Source organism: Pyricularia grisea, chromosome VII (genome assembly GCF_004355905.1).
Source record: "Pyricularia grisea strain NI907 chromosome VII, whole genome shotgun sequence".
NCBI lineage: Eukaryota > Fungi > Ascomycota > Sordariomycetes > Magnaporthales > Pyriculariaceae > Pyricularia > Pyricularia grisea.
The window spans coordinates 1,299,939-1,324,126 of record NC_044975.1 but is presented as its reverse complement, the minus strand read 5'-3'; the positions used below and the strand labels follow the sequence as shown (position 1 = coordinate 1,324,126).

The following is a 24,188-nucleotide window of genomic DNA, read 5'->3' as shown; positions in this document are numbered from 1 at the left end:
ACGAACGTCTTGGTTTAAAAAAAAAAAACGTGGATTGCTTACGAGGTTTGAGGGCTAATATTTCCATTCTTGGTCTACCATCATCAATACTACCAAGCTTGCTAGTCAGATTACCAGAACAGAAAAAAAATATCAAAAAAGTGCAAGCATGGGTCCAGTTTGTTTCTTGTTTGATGCCACCCATGGAGATCACCGATCTTACTACCTACTCCGTAACCTAGTTGGCAAGGTTGGGTAGCAACGTTGCGAGTGAGCAAATGAGAGCTTGGACCTCGTGGCAAAATGAAGATTTATTATACCTACCTACTCCGTACCTACCTATGTACTGACTTGCTTATTGACAGGTATTAAGCCACTCGCATCTCTGGGATGATGTTTTTAGGCGACAAGCGGGCATGCTAGGGTTGCATGCACATGCAGGTAAGGCAAGGAAGACATCTACGGAATACCTAGGTACGGAGTTCGGAGTAGTGGGATGAATGGATACTATAATGCAGAGATCGGACCAGTCGCCTTGTTTCCTTTCGTCCTTGCTGAGCCCAGTGCGAGCTTTCTTATTCCCTGTCCGCGTACCTTGGCTCTAGGTCAGCTCTCGCTTGCATACTGTATCCAATTTACCAATAATTATTTTCTCCTCCAGCAAAAAAAAAAAAAAAAACTTTCTGCCTGTATCTTTGCGATTGGTTCCAGAAAGCCCATCAAACGCACGCGAGCCAGCGCTAGCCAAAAGGTGGGGGACCTTGACGCCGCAGAACCATGACACACTGACTGACACCCATAAGACAAGTTCTACCATCGAAGATAATCCATGGTAAACTTCGAATGCCAAGGCGGTATCGAACAGGAGTCATACGTGGCGGATGATGTGGTTGCGACTGGCAGCTTAGAGGAGCTGTAAAACGTTGTGGATACCGGTCCGGATGATTGTCTGTAATCGAGTCAAGCGTTGTTTTGGTGTGCTTACTCTTGATTAAAGACGCCGAGAAGAGAGCAACAAGGTGCCGAGATTTTACGCTGATATGAGAAATGAATTCACCTCTGAGATATCCTTGACGACTCTCCGCGGCGAATTTACACATAAATAAAGGATTTTTATTTTCTCTTCCTTTTTTTTGTTGTCTTGTTATAACTAAAGACCAGTGTTGAATGTTGGAAAGTAATTCCGCGACATACAGTACTACAGTATGGTTACTTGTGATTGGTACATGTTTTGCCGGATAAAGAGGTTGAAGAAATGCGATTTCTAAGGCTAAAATTGGCGCGCCAAGCCGCTATTTCCCTCGCCCACATACCTACGGAGTACGTGCCTACTGTACACCAAGACAACTTGCAGCTCCCGACAAATGTCGGCAGGCCACTCGGCTGCGAGGAATGCGATTGGACCACCCACGGAATCTAATAGTAGCTCGAGTACTCCGTAGAGCGTGGTAGTTCTAGTAGAGACCCACATTACCTAGCGGCCCGCACTCACATGGTCAAGTTCAGAGGAACTCTACAAAAGGGGACTAGGAACGATGACAAAACCTAAGTAGAACAACAAAAAAAAAGATGGTGAATTTCCGACGGGTGTGTAGAATAGTATCGATGAGAACTGCAAGGCACAGTTTCTTATAGCATTAGATGATATATAGCGGCAGCCTGATTATTAATACTAAAGAGCTTTGCAAGCTGTCAAGTCTTGCCGGTGTTGCGAAAGGTTTGTGTTACGATTTCTTCGAAAAGCGGACCCGTTTCCAGATCGACGCCAACCAAGCCAACCCCATAGCACAAAGTACAACGTCAGCTCCAGCGCTGCGGCTCACCAGGAGGGTCGGAGGGTAGCATTGAATAAATATTCGAAACCTTGTCCCATTAATAGTACGATAGTGCGTATTTCAGTTTGCGTATTTTTTTTTTTTTTTTTTTCTCCAACGGTTCTTACAGATTTCCAGGGAAAATAATTGCCGAATGGTGCACTTATAGCTCGGGTTTAATAAATTCCGGGTGGGTGTTAAAAATTTACCGGGTAAATGATTCATTTCAGACAAAGGTGAAGCTCTCCTCTCGTCTCCCGGGCATGGGAAAGACAGGAGAAGCAGTCGAAATAAAAATATACGAAAGAACTTTTAGTGGATTCCTTCCACCCCACACCACCCCGACTTTGGAGCTACAGCTGCGGGCAGGGTCTCCACGACCTTGGGATACGGCGATCTAACGGGCTCTCCCAACTTGCCTTTTTGGGCGAAACTTGCGAACTTTGAGATATTTTTTTCTTCTTCTTTCTAACCCTCTGGCTGGACACTGGACGGCACAAAATGTCTGCACCGAATAGAATACCGATACCCAACTCCGTATCGAGATTGATTGAAGTAGCCAGGGTACTTTAGGTACTTTGCACACGCAATTTGCCAAATCTGCATCCTCAGTTGTTGAAATTCACGCACTGGGACAAAATGCGAAAATCGACCCATGAACAAGAGTATGGAAATTATGTGCCTACCTAGCTAGGTACGTAATATTATAACAGCCACGAGCTTGGAACCTTCATTAGCTGACGACCAAAATCCCCACTTCACTTCACTTCACCTCCCTTGCCTTGCACTGTAGGGACCCGTATGCCTGTAGCCCTACTGTGCTTCTTACCGGTTCGGAGTACTGTAAAGCACCTAAATGGTAGGTAGTACAAGACACTCAGTCCGTGGGTTGGTGGCTGGTGGCCTGTTGGTCGAATCGGGTCATTTCTCATTTCTGAGACCAAGACAAGATATTGCTTCCTTCCATTTTCGGGGCCGACAACCCAAAACGCAGAACAGACGCGAAATGCAGGCGCGACCAGACCCAAATTTGGCACTTGACTTGCGCTTGTCTGTCTGTCCATCACCCTGGCCCACAGTCCATAGCTCCAAGTGTCACCGTTTTACTTTCGTCCCATCCTTAATTCTTCCAACCCAATGCCGTCACAACATCTACAGTAAGGTACGAGTCCTTGTGCAAAGTGCCTACCTACCTACAGGTACCTTACTACCCACGCGTAATATAGCACAAGCAAGTCTAACCTTATTGTTGAGCTTGATATCGTCTATTGTTTCTTCCACGTACTTCTCTACTGTGACAAGCAATGCAAGGGCATCTTGTTCTCTCTTCCAGCGCCGCGTCTGAGGAACCATTTGCCTTGGTTGATGCGCTAGACCGTCTCCCCCCTCCCTGTCTTGTCCATGGATGGATCCCTGGTGGAATAATCCGTCGGCGCTTATTATACTTTTTGTCCTCGCCGTGGAGCACCCAAGTTGACTTAGCTCCCATTGCTCGCGAACGCAGGCGTTTGCCTCCACCCTTCAACCCCTTGTTCTTCTTTTGCACCAAAGTATTTCGTTTTTCCAATTTTTTGTGCATGCAGCCACTCCCTTGCTATGAAGACGACCCTGCGCCGGATGGGAAACTCTGGTTGTGATAATTACCGTGCAGTCCCGATTCGTCACCACCTCCAACAACCTTTACCGCGTACCCCATTAATGACCTGCCAATACTCCACAAGCTTCACCCCTCAACAATAACAACCTCGTCCCAAGTTGCAAGATCTTCTTTCTTGGCAGGCTGGCCAGGCACTGCCTAATCTGCCAACACACACACGGTCTGATATCCTCGCCTGCACCCACTCCGCAGCCGCACCCCTTGTCGACTCCCGTGCGTATTCTGAGGGTGTGGATACCCGTCCATCTATTACTGGTACCTACCTTACCTTACCTACTTCAGTTTTACTAGTACCTTGCCGAGCTGGGTGCATTAGTATCGCTCTTCGCACCCAGATAGGGCAAGCTCACACGCCATGCAGCCACCCTGTTCCTAGGAACTTGCTTGTAGCGCTGTTTGGCTGTCCGATTCCCATCCACTTTATGCCTTTTTTTTATTAGTCCATGCTACTACTTCTTGGCTTCTGCGATTGACCTCCTCTCCGTTGCGATCCTCGCAACCTTCAAAGGCAACCTCCACTCCTCCATCCCTCTCGCTTCGCCCAGAGAATCTCTCAGGTTACATAGCTCAGGAGGGGAAGCATCGACAAGGTAACATCTCACCCGCAGCCCACTATCAAGATCTTGATTGGAGCTACGTAAGGCGTTATATTTTCCATCCCTTGCGCTCATCTTACAGCCCATGGAATGGCGGCCACTGTCCATCCTGCCCAAAAGGCACACGCTGTTCCTTCGGACAGCCTCAATGTCTGCCGTCGGACCCCGTTTTCTCTCCATTCAGACCATAGCGACCGGCTTCTGTCAAAACTCTTACGCCGGCAGACTTCGCCGCCTCCAGCACCACGGCCATCGAAACGGGCAAAGACGTCCCACGACCCAGAAGTCATGGCAGCTGCCGCACGCAGGGCAAGGCAACGGAGGACTAGTATACTCCTTCCGGATCTTGCGTCTGAGATTTTGGTCTTGATTTTTGAGCATGTGAGTGTAAAGAAGGGGAGCTGTTACTCTCATAATTCGGCCTCCTTGAGGGTCTGCTGAGCATTCCCACATTTCAGGCTTGCCTTTTTTCCTCCCTTTTTTAAGTATACATGTTCCAAAGGCTACATGAACCTCTCATTTGATGCTAACTGTTCGGGTTCGTATCATTTCGTCTTTGCAACAGGTACGAGAGTCAAGTCTGAGGGACATAATATCTTTGAGACTGGTCTGCCGCTGGTTCGACAAGGTGGCCACGCCCGTCGAATATCAGACCCTTGTCCTGACAAAACGGCTTCTCTACTTCCGAAATCCCGAGCGAATTTCTACCGCTTACGCAAACATAACTCTGCATACCAACCACGTGTTTGCGTCCATTGACGAAATAGAGAGCTGCCATGATAATCATCGCGCCGTTGCCCGGATTACGACCAGCATTCAAAACTTGTTGACATTCACGTATGTCCGTCCTAGTTATCCTATTTGGCGAGACCAAGACGTCATGTCAACAACATGGCTCATGTCTTGTAAGGTGGCTAATCTAGGTTGGTTGATAATTCAGATGGCGATATGCGCGAACACGGTCCAGTTCTGCTTGTACCTGCCCCATTGCTCAGCTATTTCTCACCACCCCTGGAAGTCGTGGCAGGCTACGTCGAGGAACGCGGGTCTTTTTCGAGAATGTTGCGTCCCGGCACCTCGAGAATCATCAAAATTTGTATCTTCAGGCAATCCCGACCGAACTGTTGGTATCCTTAAAGATGGCTATCCCAAGTCCACCGCTCATGACTAGCATCAATGGTCTTAAGCAGGTGCTACTTAATTCGAGGTTCCTAGAAGCTTTTCACTACCAAGATAAGGGGCAAGGGACCAGGTTCATATTTTCGGCCGGGGAACGATTGCCACCGCTCAAGAAGCTGAGGCTCGAGTGTTACGACTGGTGTCACTCCCCCGAGGAGGTGCTTCGGCATTGGGATTTTTCACGTATACAATCCTTGGAGCTCTTGGACATGCCTGTGTTCAAGGCTCTTCGTGCCATCGAAGCGTACAACCTCTACGGACTGCACACTTTAGTTACGCGTGACTCTGGAATATCAGACACGCGCGAGGAGCTGTCGGCGCACCTGGCCTGGATCATCCGCCAAAGAACTCGGTCACTGAGAAAGCTCGAGCTGACTGTAGACATGCGGCACTTCGACCCAGCCTCGCTGCTGGTACACGCTGCAACTCTGGAAACGTTGTCTCTGCGAGATTTCATTGGATTTGGTGACGAGAGCCGAAGATGTCCGACCATGTGGCTGGATCATTTGAGTATGTTGGCGTCGGAGCTGAAAAATCTGCATACTTTAGAGTTGGACATGGATACTTTGATGACGAATCCTCCGGCCTTCATTGAGACGCTGTCTCGCTTTCCAAGTCTGCACACGCTGACATTGCATGTTCAGTAAGTAGAGCCCCCGAAATTATGCCAGCAGACATCTTCTTTCTGCTTTCTCGCATCGCTCGCACTGAGTTGCTTTCGCGGGCTACTATATGCCTACATGTGCCTGACAGCTTCTTTTTGCGACTTAGAACGGTTGTGCACCCTTGGGACGAAGTAAGTCCGAGTGTCGACAGGGACGCTGAAGCCGCCATGCACATATTCACAGCACTTTTGAGGCACAAGTCAGCAGCCGCATCTGCCATGCATTTGCGCACCAGCCAGAAAGTCTGGCGTCAAGTGACGGTGAACGTCGGGGGCTGGAAGCCCGTCATGGTCCGACGGCTCAGTCCGTCTTGGAAGAGCAAGAATGAGCACGGGGTGTTTGCGGAGCGCTGCTTCGTGATGCAGCAGCATTCAGGGGCTTCTATAGCCGATCCTTACTTCGTTACTGAAGTTGCCACCGAGGAGCTTGGAAGGGAGCAGCGCGAGCAGCATCGGCAAAGGGAGCCGGTCAGGGCTTATCTACGTGAAACTGGGCCCGAAGATCAGGTCATTCCAGGGCCTGGTCTTGGTCATCAGGTATGTGGTTTGATTTTTCACGAGCATAAGTATATTTCGGGAACTCATTTTGGATTTGTATGCATTCGTGCGTACATCACTTTGGGCCCTCTTCCCACAGATTCATGTTGATATCAGGCACAAGTCCACTAACAAGTGCAAAACCAATCTTCCAGCCCATACCGGAAAATGCCCATCAATTCACCGAATTCGTACTGGAGTATCTTTCGGGAGGCACCCGACCGCCCGGGCCTATTTTTGCACACCAAACCAAATGATAAAAGCAAGGCGTTTTGGCCATCATGAATTCACAAGTCGACGATGATGATACCACGAACAATTAATGAACTAGAAAGAAAAAAATGATACCTTAAAGACATGGCTTTTGTTTTCACATCGGAGCTGGGGATTTCGACAGCAACAAGGTACAACATGATCCTACGCAGACACAGGTTACAGGGAGGATATTTGGGATGGCAGCCGTTATGGTATAATCTCGATAAACATAGCCCAGCGATTGACATCCATTTATAAAGAACCTTGTCCAACCAAAAATATCCTTTGATATTCGCTCTGAATTGATTTATATCACAAGTTGATGCTCATGGCGTCTCGTCAGCTCATTCGCAAGACTTTGCGCATGATAAACCATACGATTTGTCCTTTTGACAAAAGTACAAATTGTCCTCCAAGACTGTCTGCTCTCGGGCACTTGCGGGGTTTTTTTTTTTTTTTTTTTTTTTTTTTTTTTTTTTTTTTTTGTCGTGTGAGGCCCAGGATCTTTTAGGGGTACTAACCGTTCCAGCGAAGGGAGAGCACGTTGTGGATTAAGAAGTGAAGTCGTTTTTCATTTCAACATGTATACAAAAAAAACAACCAGTCGATGGTTAACCAACTCATGCTCGGCGCCAAGCCGCTAGAATTATGTGAACCCGGCACGATGGAACTTCGGTGTGGCCCCGCCCCCGGCCCTTTGGTGTAAGTGGTGACCATGAACCCCAATTGACCCCACTCACACTCGGCTTTTGGGCGGGCGCAGACGGGGCTTTAAGACCAGGGTCATACATATTTTTTTTTTTTTTTTTTTTCACCGTAAAGTTGTTGGTTTGCCCTATAGGAAGAAGGCCGGCCAACAATCCTTTGGAATCCTAGATGTACTCCGTAGGTACAGGAAGAAGAGGCCTGATATCCTGTCAATGTCAATACAATTCTGTTGTTGGTGTTGAGGTTCAAACTATTAGAAACCTCAACACGTTGAGAAGAGCAATTGATCAATCTTGGGAAAGAAAACACTGGTGGAAAATGACGTCATGCCGCATCCAATAACCATACGGTCTACTTCGCAGCTTGACGAAGAATGTCTTGAGCGGCGTTTACTTGAAACGGAGTATATTCTCATATCGAAGGAGAAAAAAAAAAGCAGATGTTGAACCATCTCTAGAAACTAATTGGAGGCGTTTTTTTTTTTTTCTTCGGTGGCTTGCTTCTCATCACATGCGCAGCCAAAGACTGAGCGAAATGAAGTGAAACTAATTAACAATAACAAACAGTCAAAGACACAGACAAAAATCGGTAACCACTATTTTCATTTTCCCCCTAATATAACACCGAATCGCGAGCCGCAGAATATCACGAGGAGGGAGCGTGGCAAGCATGGGAGAGAAAAAAAAAAAAAAAAGAAGACCGTAAAACCGGTCGCTGATCCGCCTGTGTTCTATTTCGGTGCGTTGGCTTCGCAGATAATTAGGCGCAAGAAGAAGAAAAAGAAGGGAAAAAGAAAAGACACACTAAGTACGCAATAAACCCCGCTACTGGTTCGTCGGCTTTTTTTCAAAACCAATCCTCCGGAACCAACCCCGTTGGTGGAGAGAGTTGTTGGTTTCGAGTTTTTTTTTTATTTATTTATGGTTTTGTGTGTATGCGTAATGTGCCCACCCTGAACCACTAAATCCTAGAGAAAAAAAAAAGTGTATACACACCGATGTTTCTGTCCGACCTCTATTAGTGCTAGTGTTAGTCTAGAACTGGGCCTATTTTATACCTAGGTAGCACAACTTTGTGTACTGTCGGTCTGTCGGTTTGTCGAGGGATTGTTTTTTTTTCCTTTCTTGGTTCGAATCATCACGACCATCATTTTTTTTTGGTTTGTAGTTGCTTATAGTCATCTAAAAGAAAGAAAATAGCTGTTGGGGCAAACGGTTTTGGTCCGTCCATCTCGCTTGCGACAACTCGAACTTGTATTCGACAATTAAGCGAAGCAGGGGTTAGTTTGACTTTTTCCCCCCGTAGTCCTTTCTTTTGAGACAAAAGCCATCCCTCGACATTAATACACATCAGCGGCGCAAAAGGAACGCTGGAAAGGGCGAGGTGCCGGTGGTTTGGTGGTTCGGACACAAAAAAAAAAAAAAAAAAAAAAAAAAAAAAAAAATGGCAAAGTGTTCTCTTCACTAATCTGTTTTTTGATTTGTTTGTCATTTTTCATGTTGTGCGACGTTTGATGCATTTGGAGAAGAAATAAAATAAAAAAACAGATATCTGTCCCCCCATCAGCTGCGACTCTCGAGTAGGTGAGCCAGACAGTTCTCTCTTTTGTTCAAAGAAGAAAAAAAATTGAACTGCGCACAATAAATTAGAAAAACTACGGAGCAAACGCACCGGGAGGGATCCGTGGTGCTGTGTACAGAGTAGATTAAGAAATTCACCGCGCAAAGCCAGACAGCCAAAAAGTGTTCCCCAAGCTGATGGACGTTCATCTTTTGCGGGTTTGGAATATGTAAGAGCAGGCAGAACATAAAAGCGGAGATGTATACTCCGTACCTTTGGGGTAAGCTTGTCTAGATAAACTCATGATGACGACTGGTAGTAAATCCCGGGAGAGATCCAAGAAGTCATTACACCTCGACTTTGATAAAGAGAACCTTATTACCAGATCAGCAACATCTCAGCCCAACGTCAAAAGCCAAAATGCCCAAAAGGCGTTATTGATACGAAGCACGGAATATGACGAGCGAATTAGACCAGAGTGCAAAAAAATCAAAAGCAAAAACAGGGTCCATATATGAGCTCGGGAGTCGACGGCTTTTTGTCCACAAAAACATTTGCCGAACAGCCAAGACAAGAAAAAACAAAATCGGGAATGGGATTTTGTGATACGGTGATCCCGGTATCCGGGAATGGACTCGACATTGTGACGTTGCTGAGGCGTGCGTGGTCCTGCCCACATTCTGGTGCATTGCCCCTGGGATTGCAACCAAACAGAAACCTGGGAAACGAACGAAACTTTTTTCCTCCCTTTAAATATTAAATACCACGTAGTACTCAGTACATTAAGGACGTACTCTCTACATATTGCTAGGATCTGAGGTGAGAAGAAACCTTGTTAGAAAGCACAGGGAACGTCCTGTTTATTCACCCCCTAACTTCACCCACAGGGCCGGACAGGGTACGTGAAATTGAACGGCCCGGGGGCCTAGGCAAACTTGGCGTACCTTCGTATCACAGCGTACTGGTACCACAGCCTAAGAAGGGATTACTTGCACGCCCCCCTGGTTCTCGGTGAGACTGGTCAGGTTTTTGTTCACTCCATTCGTATACAGTGGCAAGGGGATGACTTTTCGAGAAAGGAATTCCCCCATGCAAAGCTGAAAATCATACTGCCCAAAAAGCCCATTGAATCCCCTAATCTCACCTGTCTCCTTGCATGGGCAAAAGACGGCCAAACAGTGGCCGCTTCGGCAGCGCCGAACCGCTGTCAAAATCCCGTTTCTGATGCTTGTATATGTGGATGAAAGCCTCGGTAGGTATAAGGTAACACAACTAAAAACAAGTGCAATGTATCTCTTTCCCTTGGGTTGGTCAGGTCCACTTCCCGTCGCCCAGAGATGACTATGCATCGCTTTGCTTATAGTCTGCAACCTGCGACTGCGTGGGCATTATCCACTGGATAGCCAGCACAAATCTCACAAACGTACTCACCTTCTTTTGCGAACCCATCCTCGTTTTCCCCCACTGCCCTCGTCGGAGGCCCAAGCGGTGAGAGCTGGGCCACGTCTCCAAACAAAAAGATAGGAAAGCGCAGGTTAATGGGCATCATGTATGAGCTTCGAGATTCGCCTGGTAAAGGCAAGGGTCTGTTTGCCTCGGCGGCTGGTATCCGGCAGGGCGATTGCATCATTGCCGAAGCCCCTATCCTCACCGTCGACCTTGCCCGGTTCAGGTTGCCGCCAGCCGAGCTCGAGCTGCACCTCGAGGAGAAACTGCAGAGCTTAGAAGACGATCAGCGCGCCGAGTTCATGTCCCTGTCGACAAACGGCGCCAATGAAAATCACCCGCTGTCCTCCAGATTCCTCACCAACGCCCTCGGAACCGACGAGGATGATGACGACAGGCAGGAGCAACAGAAACAACAGCAACAGCAACAGCAAGGACGCCGCCAGCCGTACTATAACGCAGTCCCGGCCGTATTCCGCAATGCGTCCCGCCTCAACCACTCATGCGTACCAAACTGCCACTTCTCGTGGGACCGGACCGCGCGAACGTGTCTAGTCCACGCCATTACAGATGTGTCCCCGGGCGACGAGCTCACCGTCGCCTACGACTCGCGCGGCACCGCCCAGACCAAGGCTGACATGGAGACCACTATGGGGTTCAGATGCGCGTGCCCTCGCTGCACCCTACCGCCCGAAGAAGTATCAAGGAGCGATGAGCGTCGGCGTGAGTTGAACGCCATACTGGCCGAGGTGGACTTGGCGTACCGGGCGGCTGACCCAAGGGACCAGAGCAGAGATGAAGATGAGGGCAAGGAGGAACGGGAGGAAGATAGAAATGGGCGGCAGCAGTGGGACATTCAGTCACCAAGATCGTCTTTTGCCCCGGAGCGGATCCTACCACTGTGTCGCAGGATTGTGGCGCTCCAGCAGCTCGAGTTCGGCAGCGCGCCGGCGATAATGACGTACGAGCTGGGACTGGCAATGCACTACGCCAGCAGCAGCTGCTTCCTGCACGATGATTACGTGCGGGCGTCTGCCTTTGCATCCCGGGCGCTGGCGGCTTTTACGGTTTGCGAGGGTGCTGACGGCCAGAACGCGAGGGCCTATCGCGACTTGACACGAGATCTCGCCAGTACCATACGCTCAAAGAAGCCTCTGGCCGGCAACCAACAGGCGTACGACCGTTGGTTATGGTTGCCTGAGTAGGTCTCCATGGTAGGAGAGGGGTGAGCCTTGGGTTGGAATCAAACAAGAAGAAAGAAAAGGTTGTGGGAGAAAAGTGCACAAGGAAGCGGGGGAAACATGGAAGGCAAAGGAGCTCGAGTGAGTTTCTCGTAGAACCAATGTTATTGTGCAGCAGTCGTCGCTTCCTGACTGGAGCTGCGCCGTAGTGACGGATTAGGAAGGCACACTCTTCCCGTGCTTTTGGCGTTCTTGCTGTTGCCTGCCTTGAGCCTCTCATTCCCAATGTCAAGTTGGCCCTGGTCAGTATCAACACTGGCAGCCCTGTGTGAAGAAGAGATACCCTGATTCCCCTTAAGTCAATAGGTGGCTGGCTACCTTACCTTGTGCAAACTTTAGCAAACGTGAGAATTATTTGAATAAATTTATCTACCTCAATACACTTCACACCCGGAGACATTCGAGGCTAATTCCAGCAAGTCATCAGTACAGCACATCATTCAATCCCCTTTCTAATCAACTGGTGGTTGCCATCTCCTGACTTGTTGTGCGAATAAGGAGAAAACGGCTACATATCTACTTGTTCAGACCCCGAACGGCCGAGTGCCATTTAAAGCGTGATGAGTCCTCCAACCAGCCCTGGCGACCTTGCTGCTGTGCACCGCTTAATTGAGCGCCCTGGGTTATCACATTCCATATGTTGTGACTAGTATGCATGGGGACGCTGTGTACACTCGCTTGTTCAAGGCTGCATCCCGACACTACCAGCCTACATGTAATCTTTCTATACGGTGCAAGGGACGCCTTCTTGCCACTCGGAGCTTTTGTTTTTGTTTTTGTGTTCCCAGAGCCACAAATGGCTTCAACGGTCTGGTAGAACCCATTAGTCCACGCGGAAGATCGGAGATCTGAATGCCGCCGACATCTGCTTGCTTGGTTGTCCGGGATGAAATGATGCTGATTATAGTTGACTTTGAGTTTCCACTACCAGAAGACGAGTCAACACGCATAGAACAAACACTGGGTGTGATCGATCCCAACAGGTCCGAACTCGAACGATTGTTTGGTAGCCTGGAGCACCATCACACTGTCGCCTCTCCATTTGCCGCCACCCCGGTAATTTGTTGTTGCTGCCACAAGTCGCCATATGAGCATGGACTCGAAGGCTACGTCCCCCCCCCTTCCAATCAGTCCCCGGCCTTGATGCCCTTTTTCATGTTCTCCCATGAGTTGTACATATGTGTAGTCTCACAACACTGCAGCTGCAGCCCGGCGAGAATGCCATTGGTCCAAGAGCCGCTCGACTTTAGGCTCATCTTTTTCAACCCCACACAGTCGTCTGAACAATACCAGTGCGATTGCTGCAATGAAACCATGGTGTAGGCATCACGGCTCAAGTGGCAAGAGTCGTAGACCCGATGTGAGGATACATGGTGCATACCCTAGATAGGTATTGTGGGCGTGTATAGTATCATGCATTAGTCGTCATTTGAGGCTTAGCTATGCCATAAGTGTTTACTCTTTTTATAACAAGACATGTAGAGAGAGTAAAATGCTTGTTCCAATAAACCGGAGGTATAAATATTACCACTGCTACAAGCCTGCGCATGACACTCTGAGAGATTAAACAATCACTCAATTAACTTAATAGAGGGGGTAAATTAGTCACAGAGCTCAAACCAGCATCAAAACTCGTCAGATCTCCCAGCATTGCATGCCCAAGGTAGGTATCTATGTAAGGTTTGCTAGCAGCTTTGAGACTGCACAGATCTCTTGGTTTCAGATAGTCGGTGTAAGGAATACCATTGCAACCTCGTTTGACCATCAAATCAGCTCTACTCAAGAAAGAAAGGTGCAGACAGATAGCGTTCTACGGCCCGACAATGACAACCAACCAGAATCAATACTTCGGTACGTTAACGTGATGGATCCTACAACCATCGGGCCAATTGGTATGGGTTGGCTGATCGAGCTTGTTCATGACCAGTCATGCAATTACTATTTTTGTAACCTGGAATCATGCGCCGGGACGGGAGACAATTGAAAATGACCAAATCGACACAACGTGTCAAAGTGAAAAGTTGAGATGAACTGGCAGATAACCGATCCAGACGAGGAAGAAAAAAGACTAATTAGGTGAGTGACTCGGGGTAATGGTAATCTGATTTCGATCGAAGGTGGGCGACCTATTCGTGTCGATACCTCTTTGTGTCTCGAGATGGAGAGAAAAGAAAAAAAGAAAAAAAAAAAAGACAGGAAGAGAGAGACATGCAAAAACAAACATAACAGCACCGATTTGCCAAGAAAGCCATCATGTAGTTCACACCTTGACGTCGCCGGCTTTTGAGCCGCTCGGGGAGGCTATGCCATACCTTATGTATGCCAAGACAGCGGGCTCGACGGGCATTGACAAACCACGGAGTCTTGGCATCTTGATGTTTTTTTTCTATTATTTTTCTTGTGAGGGTGGCTGTACATTACTGTTTATCCATCTCAAGGTTGAGGATAAAAGAGACAACAGACTAGCACCATATTAGCTCCGCAACAAAGACAAGATCTGCTTCACAGCCTCCGGCAGTTTGATGCGTATGTGTGTCCCCTGCGCAATGCCAAGAGAAAAATGGGCGTTCGCATGCAAGTAGTCCGATCAAAATAAAAGCAAAATACTACTGTTAGACCACCGGGAATTATGTTCAGAGTCCCGCCAAGAACCAGTGGCTGAACTCTCTTTGCAAAACCGCAAAAACCCAATTTGCTAGAAGTCTTGGAAACACTTTAGAAACTCTTCCTCCCGTGGCTAGCTCCCGCATTTCTGCAACAACGAAAGAAAAAAGATCGGCAATTCTTTATTTGTTTGGTGGCATATTTACAGTTTACTTCTCTATTCTAGGCGTTTGTACCACGTAAAGTTTAACAAAGCAATGCCGGGCTCAGATGAACCTTTCGGTCGGATACGGGCGTTAGAACATGCCCTATTGTCTGTCACGCACACACCCCCATAAAAATAAAAAATAATAAAAATCCCTTGGAGGCCCGTTACGGGCGGCTAAACAGAGCACCCAAGATCGGCCGAGATGAGCCCGGGAACTTTCTGTGGCCCTTTTTTTGCATTATAGTAATGAGCGGTCAAGGAGACGAATAAGGGGGAGTGAGTAAGACGGGCAAAGTCCCTTTCAGAGAGGTTGGCCAAGGCCTGGGATCTACGAGTCATTCGAAAAAAAAAAAAAAATGCAGGAGATACTGTAGAAATCAATCGCGAGAAGGCTGCCCACGGGTCTTAATCGGGAACGAATCGATATCGCGTCTCCTTTGATGATAGGGCGATTCAGACCCGCCTAGCTAAAAGAAAAAGTGGTCAAATTTCCGCTGTCATCGTCTTTTGGTGGTATTCTTCAAGGATAGACCCTGACCCCGTTGCGCAATAGCGCCTATTGAATGCAAGTCAAGGTGGGGGTAACCCTCAACCTGTTGTTTTTTTTTTCTCCCTCGCTCGCCTCAGATATTTACGTATTTCTTCTTCATGAATGCACATTGGCGTTGGCAGCTTGCATGGAATTTCCCTGAATTGATGAGGAATCCCATACCGCTACTATCGATCAATCATGTTGAAACAAGTCAGGGGCTCAGAGTATTTGTTTGATTAGAAAACCTGGGACAATAGGGGCCGAAGGTCAGGCCTGCAAGCACACGATCTTTTTTTTTTTTCCTTCCATATTCTGACGACCTCGACACGGGGTTTGTGGTGTATATGCGGGGATACTCCAAAGTAAACAATCAGTTGTCTGTTGGGAGGAAAAGGGAAGAAGCCGGCCGGAGATAGAGAGCTGAAATGGGTGCCCCGCAGAATGGAGATGGCGTCATGGGGAAACTTGAGACCAGTTTATCCCCTACCATTTACCTAGTAAGACCCTCAACACACCAACCAGCGACAAATGTCCCACATTCCGGTGTGCGAGCTTGTTTGCTAAGTAAACTTGAGGCTGCTATTTGTTAATGCCTTGGAAGGAAATATATCATACCGAGTCTAACTAACTAATGAGACCTGGTCAATTATGGTTAATTTCATTCAATTGGCGGTCAATCCAGCAGCGTCGTCATCCATGGATACCCTGATCTATCATCAAACCATGTCGTCCTTTCTATGGTATTCATTTTGCCGCCGTCTCCTTATTGATGTTGGTACCGTTCGTCGTACTTCGTACGTGCAGTATTAAACCATAGGTGAAATGCAGACAACAGAAATGCGGAACACACATATAATCCCTGATCCTATGATGCAATTTTAGAGGACCCCTTCTCCGCCGAGACCCATATCACTTGACCCATAAAGGAAGCGAAGCGATGGGTCCACGATTGCGTACCGTAAAGCACTGGCTGAGATGCTTACCCAGCTACTAACTCTTTACGTGATAGCTAGCCACATTTTGTCCGGTCGAGTCCTACTAACAAAACCCCATTTTTATTGCTCTCCTCACATAATACTCATTTACCTTATCGCGCTCGGCACTCGGCAAATGAACTAGCAAAGGTAGGTGAGTGGGCATACCTTGCCAACTTGCGTCTCAGGCCGACGAGAGCGTGACAGAAGGCATGAGAAAATGTGACCCTCCCTACAAGTAAACTCATTGGATGCCACCGTCGCACCTTGGTGGAATTTTTGGCGCCGGCCTTAACCCAAAGAAAATCGGCACCGGACAATCAGACTTTTTACCGTCGCGATTAAAGGTGAACGACCATCTTGGCGCGCTTCCAGTAAAAGCCGAATGAATTGCTTTGATGTCTGGATATTTGTATATCCTTGAATGAGGCATGCCTTGATGAGCATATACCGTAATCAACACCCAGATATCCTGATGTAATGATACCGAGTTACTGGTTGACTGGAGGAATCTTTTGTCCTTGATTTGACAAATCGATCGGAGCTGTACCTGGTTGGTTCTGATGCGCTGCAGCTCCGGACGCAATCGAAATTGTTCAGAAAGAAGGATTAAAAAAAAAAAGAGGTGTGGTAGAGGAAAACAAACCAATCATGGCTCCGTCATGACCATCCACTCTTCCATTCATTTCCTGCCGTGTCGGCTTCTTGGTCTGGTCACTGGCCTCACAGACATCCCCCGTCATCCCAAAACAGCAAGTAAGCCAAGACAAATCTTGTCTTACTTGCTGACTACCTAGTTTTGTCCGGTTGCCACTGTCTACAGCATTGTTGTGCAGTCCAAAACTGTAACTTTACCCAGGTGAACCACAGATCCGGTACGAATGTTCACCCACGTTTGATGGCTGCTGAACACAATATGGTGGATCAACAGCGGAATCCAAACCAAACGTTAGTTGGTCTGGATGGGCAGGATACCCCACCAAAGCTCATCACACCCCCACCTGCAAGACCACCCACCCCAAAAGTGCACATACCTCCGCGGGGGTCACGTCAAGGACTTGGCACCGCTCGTACCAGGTACCTCCTACCTTGCTGCACTAGCGAACACAAATCCAGCAGCTGTGACTTTTCTTCAAGCTACAAATCTTTAGGCGAGCCAGTCGGAAGCCTGCAAAAATGACAATTGTCAGACATACGAGAAAGAAAAAAATAATAGTGATGTAAAGAAAAAGAGTGTTCAATAAATAAGGCTCATATCCTCCGGCTGAGGTTGGATTGTCCGCTTTCAGGTTTAGCAGGACATATTGGAGAAATGAAGCCATCCCCACAAACACACGGCGATGATCCCAACATAACACCGTCAAAGACAAAAGCAAAAAGAATGCCTTGACAATGTTGACCATGAAATGAAACATTAAACTCAACATTGAAAGAGGAAGCTCAATGGACAATGCCCAGCCAAGCCAAGCCAAGCCGGACAGCCCTGCTCGCTATGACAAAATTATCGGTAGAAGTTTGTTTGCATTTGCCAAGAAGTTACCGCGCCGAGAGGCTTTTTAGGCTTCGGTGTGAATCGACAAGACAGTGCACCTTGTAAAGATGATCATCATTATTAAAAACAATCGTGTACCGGTATGTCCGTATTGAGCGGGCATGAATGAATTTCCAATGAATAATCATTAGGATCAAAAGCCCAAGTGAGGCTCTATGCATTGCCGGTGCGGTCTCGGCCCCCTCTTCTCACCGTCGTAGGATTTAAGAACTGCTCCACTGGGGTTTGCTTGCCCAGCCAGTGTTACTTAATATGGGGTTATAAATCAACGTAATATATTAGTGTACGATTAACAAATAATTGTAACTAGAAGCTGTATAGCCCGCATTGTGATGGGATCCCCCAGTTGACCTTCTCGCATTGGGGGAAAAAAGTAGAGGGAACAAAGATTGCTAGCACCAGCTTGCGTCTCTGCGAGCGGGATCCAAGGCGAAATAGTACGTGCTTCCTCCCGCCTTACATATGATGTGGCCGACGACGGACCTATCTGCAAAACCCAGAAACAAGCGCGGATGGGTTTTCCGACGGTGTGATGTACTAATTGACGCGGGGGATTCTGCATAGGAGGATGCCGCTGATATTTTATTTTATTTTTTATTTCTTTATTTATTTAATTTTCTTTTATTTTCCCCTCTTCCTTTTGTGTCCCTATTCTTTCTCTGGGTTCCCTTTCCCCTCGTATCCTATTCGCTTTAACGTCCCGACTCTTCTACATTTTGGTCTCAAAAATTAGCCAATCGAATTCAGCTTGTTAATAACTTGTGAATATTTTATCACAGTCAGAAGTACAAATTCAGCATAGCATACTGACGGTGGGCTCTCGGACTGGAAGTAACTGTTACGAGTTACGAGGCTACACCCCCGTACTTTGTTCTCCATGTAATATCGCCCCTGCCCACTTTTTTGCCCAGTCGTGCTGCTACGCTACATTGCACGCATATCGATACATACCTACCCTCGTCCTCCACTTGCTCTTTTCGAAACTGGACGCGGCTTTTTTCGGGGAGCAGACTTGTGATGCGTGTTTCAAAAACACACTCAGTTCCCCGATTTTGAAGGGAATGATATCTATCCTGTTAAAAGAAGAATACGAAGAAAACGAAACAGTTTTGCATCTTGACCAGTTTTTAATCCATCATCTTCCCCCTTGTAAAGGTGGTTTTTTTTTTGGCGTTCGTTCCGCGTTCAGCCCATCAAGCGACCCTTCGTTTACTATTTTATTAATACTCTTATTTATTATTACCTACCACGTATTTGGTCATTATTCTCCTTCAAGTATTCAAAAGGTTATTCCCGGAAACTAGACATCCAACCAATCCAACGTCAGGTTCAAGATACTTCGACCGCAGATCCTAGGCTAGGTTTCCACAAAATCCCTCGAAGCGACACCAACACTGTCAAGTCTGGTTTGGCATGTCATCAGGTAGAGAACTACAAAATACGCCACGATAGTCGTCGAGGGCCCGAGGGATCCGACCTAGAGTTGCAGACTTGTTTATTTTTTTCCCACGAGCTTTGTCTGGGACTAGCTATCACTCCAATTGGCGTTACAATTAGCATTATCCAAGTCAACCTATCATCGAGATAGTGCCTTGGCGAAAAGGCACCTCTCTGGGAGACCGGCTTTGACTGGGGAGAAGACCGGTTCCGACATTTTTTTCAGCAACCAAGACCCCAGAAACCAAGAACTAGGACCCAGCAGGCACCACGATTCGGTGCGACACACCCTGCAACCTTGCAACCTTGCCTTGTATGTCTTGCTGCTACGCCTCCTCCCGCATCCGCATTTGAGCTATTTCCGCACCAGCAACACAGCTCCGGCCACCCCACGGCAGCGCAGGGAAGAAAAAAAAACGAGACCGACTTTGTTTTTTTGCTCCCCTCCTTAAAGGGGCTTCTGCGACCACCTCTAGAACGACCTGGACCACAGTCGGCTTTTACTTTCTACAAGAAGCAGCTTGGCTTCGTTATCTATCGATTCATTATAATTTTTTTTTGTTGTTCTTCTGCTTCGACTTTTAGCCCCCTCAAGTCAAATCAACGTGGAAACCTACCTTATCCAATCTATAGACGAACCAAGGTTGCCCATACCCCGATCCCGATCGACGCATAATATACCCCATCCTGCCCTCCTTGCCCGTGACTTTTACAAGACGGTGGGCGCACAAGGCGCACACGACACCTGCAGCCACCATCCTCGAAGAAGTCTTGGCACCTGACTTATCACGCAAAAAAAGCACCAAGCAAAGAGAAAGAGAGAGGAAAAAGATTCAAAGGCCAAGAGGACGGCATGATTAAAACAAGTTGCTTTGGAGATTCGATTATTTCGACGACCGAACGAGATTGCCACCACACTTGCATCAACAGAGACAGAAGAAGCTGAATCAGGTTTCTGACAGACAATCCGGAGATACGGTTGTCAAGTTTGCGATTATAAAAGACAAAACACAAAAAGAAGGGGGGATCACCTTTTCCCGGGCATTACGTGCTACCATATGGTGGGATTTTTTCTGGGATTCGCCTTCTCTGATTCATAAATCACGACTTCGCTCAGCATTTCTCGGCGACCCTTTTTTTTTTTTTTTTAATAACTCTTAACTGTTGCTTGGTCGCCTAGGATTGGTGGCTGGGGTTTCCTTCTCTTGGTGACCCAGTTGAGTAAAATCCACCATTCCATCCAAGGGCCTGCCCGTCCGACCGGCCGATAGCCCGACCAAGCCGACCTTGACACACTACACCACACACCACCTTACAAGCGCCCCAGGCCCCCTGACGTAGTGCACGTATTTACACTGGCACGAGGTCGGTCCTCCGGAACAAGCACCAGAAGCAAGGACCGGGCACGCACGCACCCCTCATTGATTTCTACAGCAGAGAAGGAAAGCAAGCAACGGTCCCAAGCTGGGAAGCCTAAACTCTTTCCACTTCGGCCCTTTCACTTTATTTGACAGCCATGGACGGCTTGGCAACTTTACAACCAGCTGGTGCTTCTGCACCCTTACGTGCAGCGTCCCAGACATTTGCAACGGCCCCCCAGGCTATTCATAACAGCAGCAGCAACGCACAACAGCTACCGCAATTTCAGCAGCAACAATTGCAATCCGTTGCACCACCCAAAGACGGCTCGGTTTCACAACAGCAAACACAAAAACAGCCACAACCGCAACCTCAATCACACCCTTCAGATTGCATCAGCACTGTATCCCCAATTCGCCCTGCAGCATCAGATCCCGCGCAAGGCGAAAACAGCCTCTCGTCATCGCCACGCCAATTTCCGACCGGGCTTACTAGTTCTATCCTTGAAGAGGAAGACGAGTCTGAGAGCGATACACCAAATGAGCCTGTAACTCCAGTCAGCGGTCGTCAGTCCCAAGATTTCCACAGCTTACAAAACCACGACACACATCCCACATCGCTCTCCTCCTCAGCTGAGCACTCGACTGGAGCCTTTTCCTCATTGCAAAACGACGCCGCCCCAAGCACCAAAACCCCTTTGATTCTCGGCACAACTGCAACCCAAGCACGACCCGAACCAGCACCGTCAGAACAGTCGCCGACTTCGACCAAAACCGTCCAAACTGCCACTGCACCCAGCGATACCGACGCGAGTACAGGAGCATCCAAAAGCACCCCCATTCCCATAAATACAGCAAACGTCGCAGGAAACACCGATCAGCCATTGCCCTCAGCCACCCCACCAACCCACTCGAGGAAAAACTCCCGCAACCCCCTCCGGCGCATGAGCCACGCCTTCCGACGCTCCAACTCTCAGATCGAAAGGCCCAACATCGAGCAGCCGGAAGCGGCCAGCACCAGCTCGGAGTTTGCGATATCCGATGGGCCGCTGAAGCCTTCACAACCAAATCGCAGGTGGTCGATAAAGAGGGAAAGCACCTCTCTGGCTACGACCCGCTCCAACAGCCCCCCTTCCCCTCCCCTCAACATGTTTACGACCAGCGACCGCGCTGCCACGTCTTTAATGCCGAGCCCAACGCATGAGCATGTGGATTTTGGTATGATTAAAAAGAAGGTCCGCTCATCAACGGGCCTAGGCGGTCTGGGCCGTAAAGCCGCCCAGTTCGTCACCTCGGGTGGTAAGACCAGCCAAGCTCACCAACCCAATGGCGATTCCAAACGTACCCAGCGCGTGAAGCCCCAGAGACGGGCTAGCAGTTTTGACCTCAAGAAGGCCCAGGCAGAACAGACGCAGCGCGTTCAAAATGGAGACATGGAGAACCTGGAAGAGCTCACTCGCCAGCCGTGGGGCATGCCAGCCATGACAGGCGTGGGCCTGAAGGCGCGGCGCTTAAGTGTGAGCTTGCCCGACGATTTCACCGTCGACGTGGCGGATCTACTGGCCGAGTTTGAATACTACCACAAAGTTCTCGGCCGTCACGGCAGGCACCTGGGTAAAGGTGCTACCTCCAAGGTGACGCTGATGCAGCGCAGAAGCTGCCCGGAAGAACTCTATGCTGTCAAGGAGTTCCGCCCCAAGTCTTCGACCGAAACAAAGGAGGAGTATGAGCAAAAGATCAAGTCCGAGTTCAGCATAGCGAAAAGTCTGCACCATCCCAACATTGTTGAGTCCATCAGGCTTTGCACCGACCACGGCCGGTGGAACCACGTGATGGAGTACTGTTCTGAGGGCGATTTGTACAGCCTGGTGGAGAAGAAGTACCTGCTTGAGGAGTCGCGCAAGGTGGATCGCCTCTGTCTCTTCAAGCAGCTCGTTCAGGGCATCAACTACCTGCACACTAACGGCATAGCCCACCGCGATATCAAGCTCGAGAACCTGCTCATCACCAAGGACAGTAAGCTCAAGATCACCGACTTTGGCGTCTCAGACGTTTTCACCGGCACGCATCCGGGTCTTAGGGAGGCCGGCGGCCAGTGCGGTATCAACATGGGCGAGGTCAGGCTCTGTGACCCTGGCATCTGTGGAAGTCTTCCTTACATTTCACCCGAGGTTCTGACTCGGGGCGTCAAGTACGACCCGCGGGCCCTGGACGTCTGGGGCGCGGGCGTGATTGCCATCAACCTTTTCTTCGGCGCACCTCTGTGGAAGGAGGCCCGCGACGATGGTACCAACCCGCAGTACACGCAGCTTGTGCGGGCTTGGACTCGATGGGAGAAGAAGCACGGCAATGACATGCTGGGAGAGGGTGTGGAGGGCATTCCGGCTATCTGCGATGGAGACCAGCCCTACACGGCCGCGTTTGACATGGGAATTAAGCCTCCTGCGCTCCGCAGGTTGGTCTTTGGAATGCTGCACCCGAACCCGGCCAGGCGCATCAGCATCTCCCAAGTGCTCAACAACCGGTGGATGAAGACTGTCGAGTGTTGCCAGTTCGAATCATACGACGAGCCGTCTACTAAGATCGACGCGAGCAAGAAGGAATGCTTCACCAACAAGAAGATCTTCTGCCACAACCACTTACCGCCGGTAGCCTCGGGAAACCACTCGCTCGGCAAGATGCCGGGCCAGGCGGGGTATTAAAATAATTTCAGCGTATTCCTTCTCGCGGGACACGACTTTTCTCATTTCCATGCATGGGAGTATAAACGTACATCCTATCAAATACCTGAGTTATGACCATACGATCAACACTATTATTACTGCTATAACTCTTGATGCCTATCGACGAATAAATTATAGATACACATTCTACTGCTTTCTGCCTGGCTGTTTTGCCAGCAACTCTGTCTTCGTTTTGTGTTTCTGTCCTTTCATGTGGCTCCTTTTCGGGCCTGGTTTTGTGTGTTTGAATTTTTTCCTTGATTACTGGGCGGTTTATTTCTCTCTTCATACATATGACAAGGTGCATCGTTATAAAGGATGGCGTTGTTTTTTCCCTTGGGAAGTGATTGTCAATGGGAGGGCGGCATTGAATCTTTCTGTCTTTACTCCAACCGCGGATAATAAAGGTCACCTAGCAATGGGTGACTCTGGGCCACTCGGGCTGGAAGTCCCGACGGTCCGATTTGTTTTTCTTGATTTCTTTTTGTTACTTATAGCCTCGAACGCAAGCCAAGAATTGCATAATATCATAGGGGCCAGCATTGGTGGACTTTTACAGCTTCTATGTCTATCTCTCATGCAATGCTGACCCTTGGGGTTAGATGAACTCTTGAAAATCGCAAAAAATGTCCGAATACAGTAAATTTACTGAATGTCATATATCTGACTAGTCACAAAGGACTTGCAATGTATACTCACGCCCCGACAACCTGGATGTTCCTAGCAACGCGGAAAATTCCGAACAGTCCGATTATCTTCGTGATGATCTCCACGTTCAGCCAATATAAAGAGTTTTTGCGGGAAGTTTCTGCCCCAGATAATCTTCTTGATGCCAAGTCGCCAAGACCACCGGGACGGGATCAGAAAAAGTTTCTTGGTTTGGTGTTTGACCTCATCCGTCGGGTTAAGCGAGTTTTTTCTTCGTCAGTTCACCCAATGTTCTGTTCTGTTCTTTCCCCCGCGATCATGCATCAAAAATCCTTTCGGGGTTTTCTTATTAGTGTTTGCCACTACGACGCTTGGCTCTTGGCGGTGTGGATTGTGTATCTGATAAAAGACTAATGGAATTCTATAGAAAAACATTAAGCGTGGTTTTTGCATTTTTTGTTTGGTATCTTTTTTTAGGTTCAGACGAACAAAAATCCCCTTCTAGTTTCTTCCTCT

The 24,188-nt window shown here is 48.4% G+C and overlaps 4 protein-coding genes across 4 annotated transcripts; 3 read left to right on the top strand and 1 right to left on the bottom strand.

Annotated features, from left to right (window-relative positions):
* Nucleotides 1–2,714: 2,714 nt before the first annotated feature.
* PgNI_10428 (uncharacterized protein) lies at nt 2,715–3,146 on the bottom strand (the record flags this gene model as incomplete). Its single annotated transcript, XM_031130399.1, has 2 exons — nt 2,715–2,861; nt 3,093–3,146. 2 exons carry the CDS (start codon nt 3,144–3,146, stop codon nt 2,715–2,717), a joined length of 201 nt encoding a protein of 66 aa, XP_030979844.1.
* A 990-nt stretch (nt 3,147–4,136) lies between these two features.
* On the top strand, nt 4,137–7,005 carry PgNI_10427 (uncharacterized protein; the record flags this gene model as incomplete). Its single annotated transcript, XM_031130398.1, has 5 exons — nt 4,137–4,427; nt 4,612–4,883; nt 4,987–5,868; nt 5,997–6,426; nt 6,582–7,005. The coding sequence occupies 5 exons, from the start codon at nt 4,137–4,139 to the stop codon at nt 6,681–6,683; spliced, it is 1,977 nt and encodes a 658-aa protein (XP_030979849.1). The 3' UTR covers nt 6,684–7,005.
* A 3,491-nt stretch (nt 7,006–10,496) lies between these two features.
* Nucleotides 10,497–11,600, top strand: PgNI_10426 (uncharacterized protein; the record flags this gene model as incomplete). The annotated part of the gene is made up of 1 exon (XM_031130397.1): nt 10,497–11,600. One exon carries the CDS (start codon nt 10,497–10,499, stop codon nt 11,598–11,600), a length of 1,104 nt encoding a protein of 367 aa, XP_030979848.1.
* Nucleotides 11,601–20,459: 8,859 nt separating this feature from the next.
* Nucleotides 20,460–23,003, top strand: PgNI_10425 (uncharacterized protein; the record flags this gene model as incomplete). Its single annotated transcript, XM_031130396.1, has 1 exon — nt 20,460–23,003. One exon carries the CDS (start codon nt 20,460–20,462, stop codon nt 23,001–23,003), a length of 2,544 nt encoding a protein of 847 aa, XP_030979847.1.
* Between the last annotated feature and the right edge of the window lie 1,185 nt (nt 23,004–24,188).